General features: G+C 37.9%; 1 protein-coding gene across 2 annotated transcripts in view; it reads left to right on the forward strand.

Moving 5' to 3' along the window:
* Positions 1 to 12,630, forward strand: part of LOC139117261 (neuropeptide Y receptor type 1-like) — a 67,751-nt gene extending 55,121 nt beyond the window's left edge. For both annotated transcript variants that reach the window (XM_070680207.1, XM_070680208.1), the window contains 2 exons: positions 8,889 to 9,591; positions 10,491 to 12,630. In XM_070680207.1, coding sequence (XP_070536308.1) covers positions 8,889 to 9,283 — 395 coding nt within the window. In that variant the 3' untranslated portion in view covers positions 9,284 to 9,591; positions 10,491 to 12,630. The remainder of the gene's footprint in view (positions 1 to 8,888; positions 9,592 to 10,490) is intronic.
* The last annotated feature ends 1,398 nt before the right edge of the window (positions 12,631 to 14,028 follow it).

The following is a 14,028-nucleotide window of genomic DNA, read 5'->3' on the forward strand; positions in this document are numbered from 1 at the left end:
CTTAAGCGCCGAACTGTATTGACCTTTATATTTATCAAAGATGCCCTTATCACTGGATATTGATGAGATGCGTTTGCTTATGGCGTCTGGTATGTGTTTAATAATAGAGGGTTTACATCGGCCTCACTGATAACACCTTCAAGACGCGCTACACTAACCACATGCAATCGTTCCGTAACGAGAGATACACAAACTATACCGAGTTGTCAAAGTTTGTATGGAACTTAAGAAGTAAGGACCAAGTCGTTGACATTTCGTGGTCAATCATTGACAAAGCATCGAGCTACTCTAGCATAAGCAAGCGATCTAATCTTTGTATATCAGAAAAGCTGCACATTATCAATGCTGACAAATCTACACTGTTAAACAAACGCGCTGAGTCGGTTTCAAAATGTCGTCACCAGAACAAATATTATTTATCAAACTTTAACACCACCTGCAAATAGAATGGTTCGTCCCAATCATATATGTAAGAGTGTCAAGCTAGTAATCCTTTCACTTCTATCTGAGGATTGCAGGATGCATGAAACTTAAGTAATAGATTTCATTACTTTGTACTTGAAGTAATTTGTTTATATATATATATTATATATATATATATATATATATATATATATATAATATATAATATATATATATATATACAATGTATACAATATGTATATGTATATTAACAGTTATTTGTGAAGGTTTATGACGTGTACGCGATCGGTTATCAACGTGATGGAAACTCTAATGCTCAAAATTAGGCTTGATTTTTTATGGAAATAGACTTTTGGGTAGCGATGGGGAGCGGCACCTCTCACCAGTCTTTCGAATTATTCTTAATACTTATTATACGCAAAGTTGTAGCACGTAATCACATAAGAGAATTTAATTGGTTTATAGACAGCGCAGGAGCACGCACTGTCCCTCTGGAGAAAATGTAATGAGCTTTATTATCTCAGTCTGTAGATCAGGAGCATCATCGAACATGTCATATCCTGGAGACCAAAATTCATGCAATGTAGAAGGCAGTGGACATTAAAGGCTGTTTGCGAAACCACTTCTGTGACCTTGCGTATTACTGGCACCATCATATGATCGTCCGCGGCAATCTCTATGGGTCGTCCACATCTCACTAAAACATGCCTTACAGAATTTTACTTGATCTCGATGGCCCGTCGGCAAGTCCGAGTATTTGTTCAAACTCTTCATAATCATCATTTACAATCGTATAGATATGTTAAATTGTATTTATTCGTAAATAGTACTATACACAAAATCCGCTTAATGTCATTCGCTAATGATCTTGATTCCCGATCAAAATAATAGTTCATTTATTATGGATCGTGAATCTGTTCTGTTTTCACTTTACCACTCTCAAACTCTAGAACCACAGCCTTGTGATGCGTAAGTAGCTGAAATTATGGATCGTGCATCTGTTCTGTTTTTCACTTCACCAATCTCGAACTCTAAACCACAGCCTTGCGATGCGTAAGTAGCTGAAATCATGGGTTGTGCATCTGTTCTGTTTTTCACTTTACCAATCTCGAACTCTAAACCACAGCCTTGCGATGCGTAAGTAGCTGAAATTATGGATCGTGCATCTGCATCGTGTTCTGCTTTTAGCTCACATTTGGTTATACCAATGTGAGTTTATCGTATAAGCTTTAGTTTCAGATTTCCTCTAAAATTTCAATCAAAAAGTTTTATCAATTTGGTGAAAAATTATCAAAATAATTGCAGAAAATTCATAAAAATTGGTAAACCGTTGCACAAAAATTTTGGCGGGCTATAGCACCAAAGAGTTAATTGTAGGGTCACGGCGTGGTTATTCACCTTCCGGCCTTCGAAGTACAGATATCAATAATGCCCAACCTAATAATCCCCTGAGATATCCACACTAAACAACTGCAGAATTGTTTTCTTTCACCAAAGATGTCCCTTTCGATCTTTGACAGTGTCGCACTGAAAACGTTGAAAACGAAAGTAAGTTTATAAAATTAGGAAATCGATATTACGCCGCTCGTAAAACTTTCCTAAAGTAAATTTTAAACTATTCCCTTTCCAAATTAGTAATAAGAATCAGGGGTCATTCTTCCAAAATTTGACACTAAAGAAACTAATTGTCCAATTATTACAAACACTTCAACTTCAAAACGGCCGCCATATTCCTATGTTAACTATGTCCCCGAGCCACACATGGTAAACATAAGGTAGTTTGTGCATCTAAAGAGAACGACTTTAACTTTTGCTCAAACTTTCCGGAATGAAACGTCAAACCATTCACTTTCAAAATCAGGAATAACAATCAGGGGTCACCGAGCGAATTTCGGTAACAAATAAATCAAGATTTACCGATATTTAAAATTCAAAATGACCGCTATCCCTGTGTTACCTCAATGAAGAAAACGTAAAATTTTCAAATTTCGAAAAACTAAGCCGATAAAATGTTTTCTTACACTAAGAGCTTCAAAATGAACCCCCACAAGGGGTATATCAGAAAAGAATTGTAAAAGTTTGAGAGTCTGAATATCTGTCCCCGAGGCGCGTTCTACCTTAACCGAATCTCTGTCTCCAAAGCGCATTCAACATACCCCTACTCGAATGAATTTCTGAGAAGAGATGAAAATCTGTGGTATGTGTAAGATATTTGCATAGTTTCAAAAACTCCAGGATGAACTTAGAAACATTTGGAATCATACAGCAAGACACCGACGAATGGTATCAGTGACTTTGAAATGACAATTTGCTCTTTGCTACAGTGCATTGTAGACCCTTGTAAAAGTACTGTAAAATTACTGTAAAATTACTTTAAAAAATTAATGTTTGAGTCAAATTGGCGACAACGGCTCATCTATCAAGCAAAAGGAAAAGCTGTCATTAATTTAGTTTTGCTGAATAACTGCCACAATATAAAACCTATTCGAATATCATTTTGAAAGACTGGTCGCTCGCGAAGATTTATCGTCGTATTGAATTTCCTCAGAAATCTAACTATCGGTGACTAACTTCATTCAGCCGAGGAGGTGTCATTATCAATTGCCTACAGATTCTAGCTTGGTCCAAATTAAAGGGGGGGCCGTCGAAATCCTACCGCCGGCCATCAGTGTAAGGTTCCGGTAATAAGCCGAACAAGTGTTATCGGGTGTGGATGATTTGATTCAATCAACACATTAAACACGGGCCGCCTCCGCAACAGATCGTCATTATAATCGCCGGAAACCTAGAGATGGGCAAGTACGCTCAACTAGGTTTGTAGGGGATACTGGATCGCCAATACTCCTATGGAGCGTCAGGTGCGCTCACTGTCTTCAAAATATCAGGTGTCACTTTTGAATGCTAAACCTCCAGGTCCCTTGACCTCTTCTCGCCTCAGCGATTTGCATGTTAGATTTGGTGCCACGAAAATTCAGCACAAAATCAACCTGGTTCTCAACCAATCGGGAACAAAACAAAGTCGGCATACAACCGACGAATCCAATATTTCATTAGGTTTAGATCAGCTCCTATTCCCCAATCAACTCGATCAAAATACCAACGCACTAGTCAATAAAAGGAAGCCCCAGCTTTTGGTAGCTTTGATAACGGGCGCGAGCGTTGGGGCACGGGTCAGTAAACGGATATAGTCCGAAGGAGCGAGCGAAGGCGAGTAACTTATTAGAACTGATCATGTCCTCCAGCTACCCCAGATACACTATGGACATAAAACTGAGTAAATGAAAAGTGACCCAGGTTGGACTCGAACCCTCATGGCCGAAAATATCTCGGATGCTCTATCAGCCTAGCTAATGCGCGTATCAGTCAGAATTAATGTCGACAGTCTGTGCGAATGGTGACTACGGTGGCTAAACTCGTCGCCTAACCTTTCTGCCAAAAGATCCTCCAGGAATCGACAGGGCTCATCCAAGTCACCAACTTAAGAATATACTTGAAGCAATTTTTGTTATATACAGATATAAAAATATTATAATATTATAATATATAAATGTATTAATATATATATATTTATATGTATGTTATATATATATATATATATATATATATATTATATATATATATATATATATATATATATATATATATATATATATATATATATATATATATATATATATATATATATATATATATATATATATGCACACCATGGCGGCGCTGCAAAAGAGCGTTTTACATAGCATTGAGTCGCAGAAACTCGATCAGCTACATGCAGCTCTTCTTACGATCCAGAAATTGAAATTCCTCGTTAAGTGTAGATGAGTTGACATCTATAGGAAACATTGACGCATCACAATGCATTCTTTGGTGAGCATTACCGTCAAATTGAGTCGAATTCAAAAGTATCGATGATTGAGTGGTCGACATGTTCCCAAAAAGAACATGACACTCTGCTCATTGAATTAAAAACGCCATTTGGCATCCCCATTCATGTTTCTATGACGATCTGTACCTCATCACAAATATTGGCCGTCACGTGAGGGGGGGAGGGGCTGAGGAAAGAAGGAAATTGAAGATGCTTTTGAATAAAGGCAATGGTGCTTCCTTTTAATCGAAATCGAGAATATCTATGCAGAACCACGTGACAGTCCTGTAATTGCTGTCTCGTATTGCGTAAAGCGTACGTATTGACAAAGGGTATTCTTTTGTGGTCTGGTGTCAAAAACATCGTCCAAATTATGTAATCACCGAATGCTATTCTCATTTTTCAAAGTCTTGTTATTTGTCTTCGGAGGCAATTAAAGTTCTTCTTGTCCCTAACGTATTAGCCTTGACAACAGGCGACTCGTGTAGTGTGCAGTTTTGGATGTGTTGTTGTGAACACACGAATATAAGTCGTCCTATGAGTACAGCTGCAAACAAGAACATTTAGTATTACGCACATCCGGGTATACTTTACAAGCAGCACACGTCTTATTTCCACATGAAGAACAACTTGAAGAAAATGCATTTCACAGAAGAAATGGTGATAAGACAAGAAAAATTGTTACAGGAGCTTTAAGATTAGGTTTAAGAGATGATACGGTAATTTTCCTGTACAGATTAATATCAAACGATAACCGTAAAATTGTACTTTTGCAAAAAAAACATACCCGAGTTGAATTTACGTCAAGTGCAACTAACGGCTAATCTTAAACATAATCATGAAGATTTAATTTTAAAAATTAACTTCAGGTATAGTGGGGTAAAGGTACTCCTGTTTGATTAATTAGTAAAAAGTTGTTATTTAATATCGAGACAAGAATTGCATATTTCTATATGTGAGTATTGTGTTCAGTTACTACAAGTAATTGCAGGAGAAGCCCATACAAAGGTAGGCCTTTGCAGTGCTGCATCCTGTTTACTTAAGATAGACTGACAATTGAGATCGCATTCAACACATATTCTACGAAAGTTTCATTATTTTAGTTTTATTAAGCTCAAACAAATCCATAGAAGCAAAGTGCTGTACCAGGGGAAATCAAAAGGACAAGTTCATATTCTCGCGAGTTAATCTTAATTATCGCAACCACGCCCATCGCGAAGTAATCAAGGTTTATATTCCCACGTGAATAGGTCCCAGTTTCATTTCTGTTGTGAATACACTGTCCCGTTTGGATTTTCAAGAGGTTTGTGCACGCCGATACACGAAGTTCTACGCTATATAAAGCTTCAAGGTAATGAAAGACCTCTCTCTCTCTCTCTCTCTCTCTCTCTCTCTCTCTCTCTCTCTCTCTCTCTCTCTCATAATTTACTTCAGTCTTTGTCAGATGTCGTTTTCCTTTACCGCTGCAATCTGTCAATCTCAGTACACGTATGTCAGCATACGCTTCCTTCGTTTTTTTAACATCTCTCTTTTAACATTTCGCTTCCATTGTATGTCGAAATGTAGAAATTGAACAGGACCATCTGGTACACTTTACACATGCCGATAAGTATTTTCAGTTAGTTAGTCAATATTTGGTGACAAATACACCCACCAAACAGACAAAGACGGTTCACCACTACACAATAATCCACTATAGGCCTGCACAGTAACCTGGCCTTAACCTGAGAAGTTCATTATCACGGCCTATATTTTTATTTGTCCTACAAACTCGTTCGAGCACGCTGCATTATATTTTAAAGGATTGAAAAATAGATAAATCCGCAAGATTCGGTTCACCTATTCGCGATAATGAATTTGGCCGCGCAAACGCAAAAAGGATGAAAAGCGCGTTAAATTGTCACGATTCAATAAAATAGCCTTTATGGGCGTTGTAATTAGCCTGAATCCTCCGTTTGACAAAAGGTTTATACAACGACATGAAAATTCACACAATTCCTCTTTATCAGCTTTGTATTCGGTTTCGGATCAGAAACCAAACGCAACAATAAAAAATACTGCTCACTGCGAATGGTTGAAATGCTGGATGTTGGCATTTATAAAGGATTGGAGTTAATTCTTTTCCTTGTGCAAATATCAATATTCAGAACAACGGAAATTGAAAAATGCCATATGGCATGGAAACATCGCGTATTTTAACTACTAAATTTTATGTTGCCTTTCCATTAAACAGATGTTGACTTACAAATAACTTTGGGAAGATAGACACTGTTTTGAGCACCACATTAATAAATCGACATGTACAAGACGATTGAAGTCCATCTACCTTCTGAGCTCAGAATACAGCGATAAGTGGAGTTAGATGTCTTTGTAGATAGGGATAGATTTGGCTTGTAGTCTTGTCCAAGCATTCCTAGCGACGACAGGGCAGGTTGCATCCGTCACTAATTGGATAGCATTGAAAATACCATCTGGATTCGAAACGCGTTGTGTTTTCTGCCGCTAAACGTTTCCTTAATTTCCATTTGACCTGTTGAGTTTATAGGGAAACAAACGCTGGGCCGAGACACGCCCTCCAGTGAACGCTATCAAGGGAAAGATAGACGAGTTGATTGCACTTCCTCAACAATAGGGAATGGAGCAATCGTGATATCTACATGTTTTCATAGACAGAAAGAAAATAAATGTACTTTTAAAATTCGATCTCCAGCACACATCTCTACGGATCAATGTAATCGTCTCAGACGTAAAAAAGTAGAACTAAAGTAGAACGTAAACCAGCACTCTGAACTTTTGTTCGTCTTTTGCCAAATGAATTAGTAAGCTTTTTTCCGTCTATGATTAGTTGGAAACAGTATATTCAGGACGCAAACTCCGGATTGGAAAGGAAATTAACTCACGTTTATCGATGTGTGAAATTCAAAATGGCTGCCAATCCTCCCACGGTGACAGTTTAATGAGTAATTCGTCCCTGCATTGACTTCATTTCCTTTATGTATGCTTGGTTGTCGTTTGTTTTATTTTCAATGAGCTCCTGCCAAGATCAAAAAACGGAGATGTTAAGATCTGAAGAACTTGCATATCTCTATATTACCTTCTACGTAGCTTACTAAAGTTCGACAACGGGTAGTTCGCGAACATGTGATGTTAATCTCCACGTCAAGGTCAATAAAAAACAGGAGAGCCCGTTGCAGAGATGCCTTCTCTACGCGTCAAAAAATCATTGCAAACACTTCATATAATACCATATTTTCAAAACTTTGAGCTATTTTCTTAGTATTCAAAGTGTTATAAAAGTTATACCGTGAACATGGTATGACGCTTATTTCTCTTGGTAAACTTGAAAATGTTATTATTGAGAACAAAAGTGTTCTTTGCTGCATGTTATCACCTGCTCAGACAGAACAAAGCCATTTCGTATTTTGTTGTATATTCATTTTTGTCAATTCTGTTGGTTTTTTGCCATAAAACCATACCAATCCTCCTAAAATTTGACCACACTGACCACACTAATTGATTGTAAAATTTGACCCCTAAAAGACGGTTTTGTAAAAGCCAACCCCTGATTTCCACCGAAACTCCCCCCCCCCCACTCCCCCCGTTCTCCCCATAAAAAAAGAATGCTCCCTTATTGAGAATAGCAATGTCACCGGGCTGGAATAGTTTGTCTGCTTCACAGCATAAAATCTCTGGGATCGAATGGTCTGTCAGCTTCATAGCACGCAGCGTCACAAGTTTATTCTTTTACAGAAACGGCGTTTTTGTCCTCATGCCGACCTAAATGGTGTTCATCATCACCTATCATGACACACCTCATCTGCAGTCTGCGTTCTAATTTGTCAATTGATAGTCACGTGGGGTATGTTCTGTTTACGCTGATCTGTGTTAATGAAGTCATCAGGCATCATTTGTCGGAACTGTTGCCTGCCAGGCATCAGTTGCGAAAACTGATGCCCGCTGATGTCACAACGACAATTGCGCATAGGTGAACTGGAACGTAAACAAAGATGTCTGCGGCCGAGAAAAACGATAGTTGAGAAATTTCTCGTAGGATATACTTTCTGAAGAAAAACTGCTCTGGTTTCCAACAAGGACTCGAAACGGGCGAAAACGATAATCACACCTCGCCTACGGCTCGGGCATCATCAGTATTTCGATTATGACCACCATCCCTTGGGCAGGCAATAAATCGTGATATCGCCCTCGCTCTCATGTGTTATTATTTAACTGTAACTCTGTCACCCTGGAATGAATAAGGTTGATCTACTAGTGGCTTTCTTGAATTGGTCACACTTTACTTTCTGCAGCTGGCTCTTTTGCTTTAGTTCTTGCAGATTTGAAGAAAGTTGTTATGGTTCTTTGAACTCGATTTTGGTCATTCTTAAAGTTTCCTTTCTTTTCTGTTTTAAGGTTGTACAAGCAATGCAACCAGAATCATGAGCGACAGCTTTACAGACATTTTATACTTTCCTCTTTTTCTGGTCTGTCATGACAATCTGTCGCTGTCTTTTCTCTTGCCAGTGATTCGATAATCATCTTTGTTATGGCATTAATTGGTGGAATACAGGATAATCAAATTGTCATCTCATTTTTCTCTTAGGAAACCTCGGTTGCAAGGTCGTTATGTTCGGTCCCCTATTTTGTATAACCAGTTCGATCTATACAATGGTGGCTATATCTCACGAACGACGAGTGGACGTCATGAATGGATTACATAAAAAAATCACGTTGCGTCAGGCTAAAATAGCAATAGTAATGATTTGGATTTTGGCTGTAGTTTCGTCCGCTCCCCAGATCTATGAATACTCAACTTACAAGAAAGTGGTGCTCAATTCTGGATCCTCCCAAGAATCTGAATCTCATTCGGATGAAATTCCAAACAGTACAGCAGCCGACGGTGTTGAGTCTGCGAATCTGGCCGATCTCTTCGCCGGTGGTGACGAGGAAGCTGATGGCAGGCCTCGTATCGTTGGCGGCGGTCTTCAGAAGAAATAATGCTACCGGAAAATTTCACCGATTTCCATCACGTGATAGCCTGTGGCTCGCACGGCATAGCACACTCCTTTGAAGAAACTTACTCCATCTGCATTTTCATCATCGGATACATCGTACCACTTTTCATCATCTTGATCAACTATCTGCTTCTTCGAAGATTCATACTGAAGCATTCCCAGTCGATCTCTGCACATGGAGCTGGCTCCGCTCTCTCGAAAAGGAAGGTTAAGATCATCAAGATGCTGATCACAGTCGTAATTGTCTTTGCTGTCTGTTGGGCGCCATTCTTTGCGTTGTTCGTAAGAGAGGTGTGTACAGCTTTTTTGTATAATTGACATTTTATTACGTTTCAAAGCATTTGATCGATATATACAATGGTGGGGGAAGGTATTGTAAAAAAAGACTTACTGGTAAAATCATCAATGTAAAAACACAAAGAAGCCTTATAATAACAATTACGAGACAATACAACAACAAAGATGTATCTTTAAATGAACAGCTCGATACTTCTAACAAACTTCAGAGGTCTCCATCACTGATTTTCCGAGTATGAACGCGTAATAAAGTTGCATACCTGAAAAATTCTGTAACGAATTCTTAATATTGATTACTTTTTGCGTACACTTACAAAACCTTGAAAGGGAGAGTCTCTATTGACTTGTTCAAGCATAAGTTTATCAACCATAGACAATCCAGGAGAAGGTGATATTCGTCCTCTACACGTTCATTGAAGTACGCTATGTACTGTTGAATATTACTTTTTCATTTACGAGATATACTTTCAGGTTCGTAGGCATTGATTTGAGCTGTATTTAAGCAGTTTTAATCGAAAGCAGCATACCTTATTTGTTTTTGGATGTCCGGAACTTATTTTGTAAGAAAAAGAGAAACTACGCTGCCCCATAGCATAAAATGTATCCCGAATGTGTGAGACAGCCATGTGACGTCATATCATCGATCACTGATGATGCAACGCTTGATCGATGGTGTCATTTTCCACATCGACTGTGACCATGACACCGACGAGAATTGACTGTTACGGCTTGTAAGGACGAAGAACACAACGACGAATGGCCATCATCAACACTCTGAACCAAGACACATTATTTTACTTAAATAGCAATGATGGATTTGTCTAGTCGGAAAGTTTATCGTGTCAATCATGTATTGACGTATTTCTCCTTCGCCTTACCTTTTGCACAAACAGGAAGTCCTCGGTCTTGACGACAGCGTGGAGTTTGCCTCTGCCTTGCACACTCTCAAGTTGACCCTATCTACTTTGAGTACACTGTCCAACCCGATCATATACATGGTATTCAACGGCCAATTCCGCCAAGATTTCAAATGGTTATGCATTTGCAACCAGTGCATCAACTCTAAAGTCGGGGTGGTGCAGACATCGTCGGCAGAGAGAAAGTCTGTGAATCGTGAGGCCCCTGTCTGTGTGCCTGCAGAAGTGGTCGAATTGTAGCGAGACCTTCTGGGAGGGTCATTTCTATACGCGAGGAAACCGTAATGTTTAATGTTGCATGGAAACATTTGATAGGGATAGGTCACACAAATATATTCTCTGAAAAAACATTGTCTTTGAAGTAGAAGATTGCACATAGCAGTATATTACACAACTCTATGATTCTATCGGCATTGACTTCGGCCGCAAGGTCACATCAAAATTGATTAAGTGTTCAGAAATGTTTTTGCATTGGAAAGTCTGCAATATTTTATTTTAAACTGAAGTTTTATGTAATTGTGTTCTTCTTACAATTTATTTCCCCAGAAAAGTGAATGTGATCCATGTGCAAACTTTGTGTAGTTCAGTTAGTACGTGACCATGATGGCTGCTTCAAATTTAGCTGGTCTTTTTTTCTGGCGAGCATTTTATCTCAGGAATCCGTAGGGCAGATGTGCGCAACATTAACACATTGGAATATGTGATACAACGACTTACAAAAGGAGTAGATTTATGGAGATTATCATTCGAATAAAATTAAAATATTGTTACACAGTGCACGTGCTTTGAAATCCAAGGAGGTCATTTTCCATTCTGCCAGGATCGTTTGGTGTATACCCTATATGTCACAATAAATGCATTGGCATTCTTCCTTCTTTTATGCATGTTTAACTATAGGACAGTTCCTATGTATTTGCAGTTTGAGTGTTATTGTTAACAGTCGCTTTGTGTATAGATATATATTCAATCCTCAACGATAACAACCTTTTCGTACCCAGCGACAAAAAGCAGGTGCTATATACCGGGTATTGAATAAGCTTGAAGGTATAGCGTACGTAATGTAAGCAGGCATTGATACGCAATTTAATTAATGAAAATGTATAAAAAGCAGTATTCCTTTATTAATTTTGATGCTTTGTTGTAGCATTCACTGAATACTTCTGAGCTTCTTTAAACCGTTTCAATTATTCAAAAGTAATGCATTGTAATAATTTCATATTCGAAGTAATTCAAAAGTGTCACTCACCTGGCAAAATACCTAAGATGGATAGCCTCCCTGCCGCGAGTCCATATCATAACAGGTGTTTAAATAATTGCATAAAGATCAAAAGTTCAGCTATATTCCGCCATGTTTATTAGCTGTACTCCATGTTCAATGCAGTGTTTTGTGATTTTGCTCATACCTACTGCACAGTCAAGCTAAGTAAATGTTTGTATTACCCACATGAAATCATTTCTTAGATGCATTTCCATTTTGTTGCTTGCATCTTCTCTCTCTCTCTACAGTTTCATATTTTAATCGATGTTATTCTCCCTTCACCAGACGTCTGTACCTTTTGTCCAGTAAATAGTAATTTCAGTAAATAAAGAGAACTCAGCCAGTCAATCGTTAAACTGTTTCTGAATTATCAATTCTGGAAAATGGCGGCAACAGGGAAGAAAATGATCAAGTGAAAATTATTAACAATACTTAATACATTTTTAATGTCAACAAGACTGAGTTGACATGTTGATGCGTCCTTCGAAAAAGTCATGTGACATAAGGAAATGTTTGTGTAACACGAGGAATTCGCCAAATTACATTCTTTGTTATGACTTTGTTAGGATTTTGTTAGGATGTGAAAGGTGTTTTCTATTTTCTTCATCCGTAAATTGTACAAATACATATTGATATTAAACTATTCTAGTCAGTCAAAATTTCTGTGTTAGTAGAGGGTTACTCAAATTTCGCATGACGGTGCATTACCGACACTGACGTCACGAAGATGAACTTGATAAGCAATGTATGGTGAATCAGTAACACACCGAGAAAACAACCACCCGATGACAAACATCAGTAGCCTCGCCATGTTCACGTTCACTATAGTGTAGACTTCCGAAGCATGAAAGAAAGCCTGATAAGGTTGCTTTCACCCCAAAAAAAACGGTGGGCGAGGGGAGGGGGCGGCAGGAGGAATTCAGGGAGAATTCGAAAACTTTGGGGGTTGTAGAGGGAGGATCTGTAAGTTTTGCTCTGTGTTTAGGGAACCTGAAAATTGGTTTGTTCATGGTTCACTGAAAGATAAATAACATTTTAATGTCATCCAGTTTTTCTAATGTTAGTAATAATTAAACAAAATCTAAAACTATTTTGTCGCATTTCATGACTTTATCTCAAAGAGAAAGTACAAATGTATGATTTTACTTTAAAAAAACAAAATGGGGAGCAGCCGCAACCGTTGATATTTTTTCAATATTTCCACGAAATATATCAAATGTAGTTTCTTGCTGTCTCCCTACGGTATGCTGAAACACACAACATTCAGTTTGTCGACAAAGTCTGTATATATATAAATGTCAGGCTAGGATTGAATTAGAGTCCAGACTGAAAGTTATTTGTCAATGATACAAATGCGAGGTAATACACAGGCTTTGTTGCCAGGCAAGCTGAATACTGGACGGTTCAACATGGTGTAGGGAGTAGAACAAGAACGCAGTTGTATTAACTGAACAATAATATTGTCAAAATTATGAAAGTTCATACAGCTGCTGCCCTGCTACTGCGTACAGGTAGTGTCATTGTCACTGTAAGCCTTATACAAGCAGTGGCAGTGATGTAGCTCTGACTCTGATGTGGTTGAAGAAGAGTTTGGGTCATATGACGCTCATGAATTATCGACAGTGAAACATACTTGTACGCAAGATCAGGCCACAGAGCAACAGTTGAAAGACCAGGAGACTTGACAATTATCAAGGATTCTTGAATTCTGGCATATAATTACATATTTAAAGCAAAAAGTTGGGGTCACCATGCTTGATTTTCTACATTCTCATCGTAAAATGACACAAAAGTAATTCTTTGAACAGAAAAGACTAATTCAAATTAAAAATGTGAGACTAAATACAATTATTTATTTTTAAAAAAATTGCGATAATGACACCCAAAATTTCAGAGATTAAAATGTTTGATGGAATATTTTAACCTTCCAGTATTTTCAATTTTGTAAAACTTTTATAAGTAGCATCTATGTCATATATGTCTTGTACTTTTGAAAAAATGTGTTAGAAGGTCACCATGCTCAGTTTTTCACAATTTGGTAAAAATGTAGCCAGGAATTCAAAATATGTATACTCTTATGATAGTCATTTTGTGTGATCTTCAGCAAGTACCATTGACCTGCCCAGAGTTGGATTAACTCAAGTAGGCTTTGAATGATAAATCCAAAAAGTCAACAGATAATTTAAAAATGAATGAATTTAAAAACTTACCTTAGAAATATGGCTCTATAAGCTGCTAATGAAAAGTAGTGTTGAA

The sequence above is a fragment of the Ptychodera flava genome, chromosome 18 (assembly GCF_041260155.1).
Source record: "Ptychodera flava strain L36383 chromosome 18, AS_Pfla_20210202, whole genome shotgun sequence".
In the NCBI taxonomy this organism is placed as follows: Eukaryota; Metazoa; Hemichordata; class Enteropneusta; family Ptychoderidae; genus Ptychodera; species Ptychodera flava.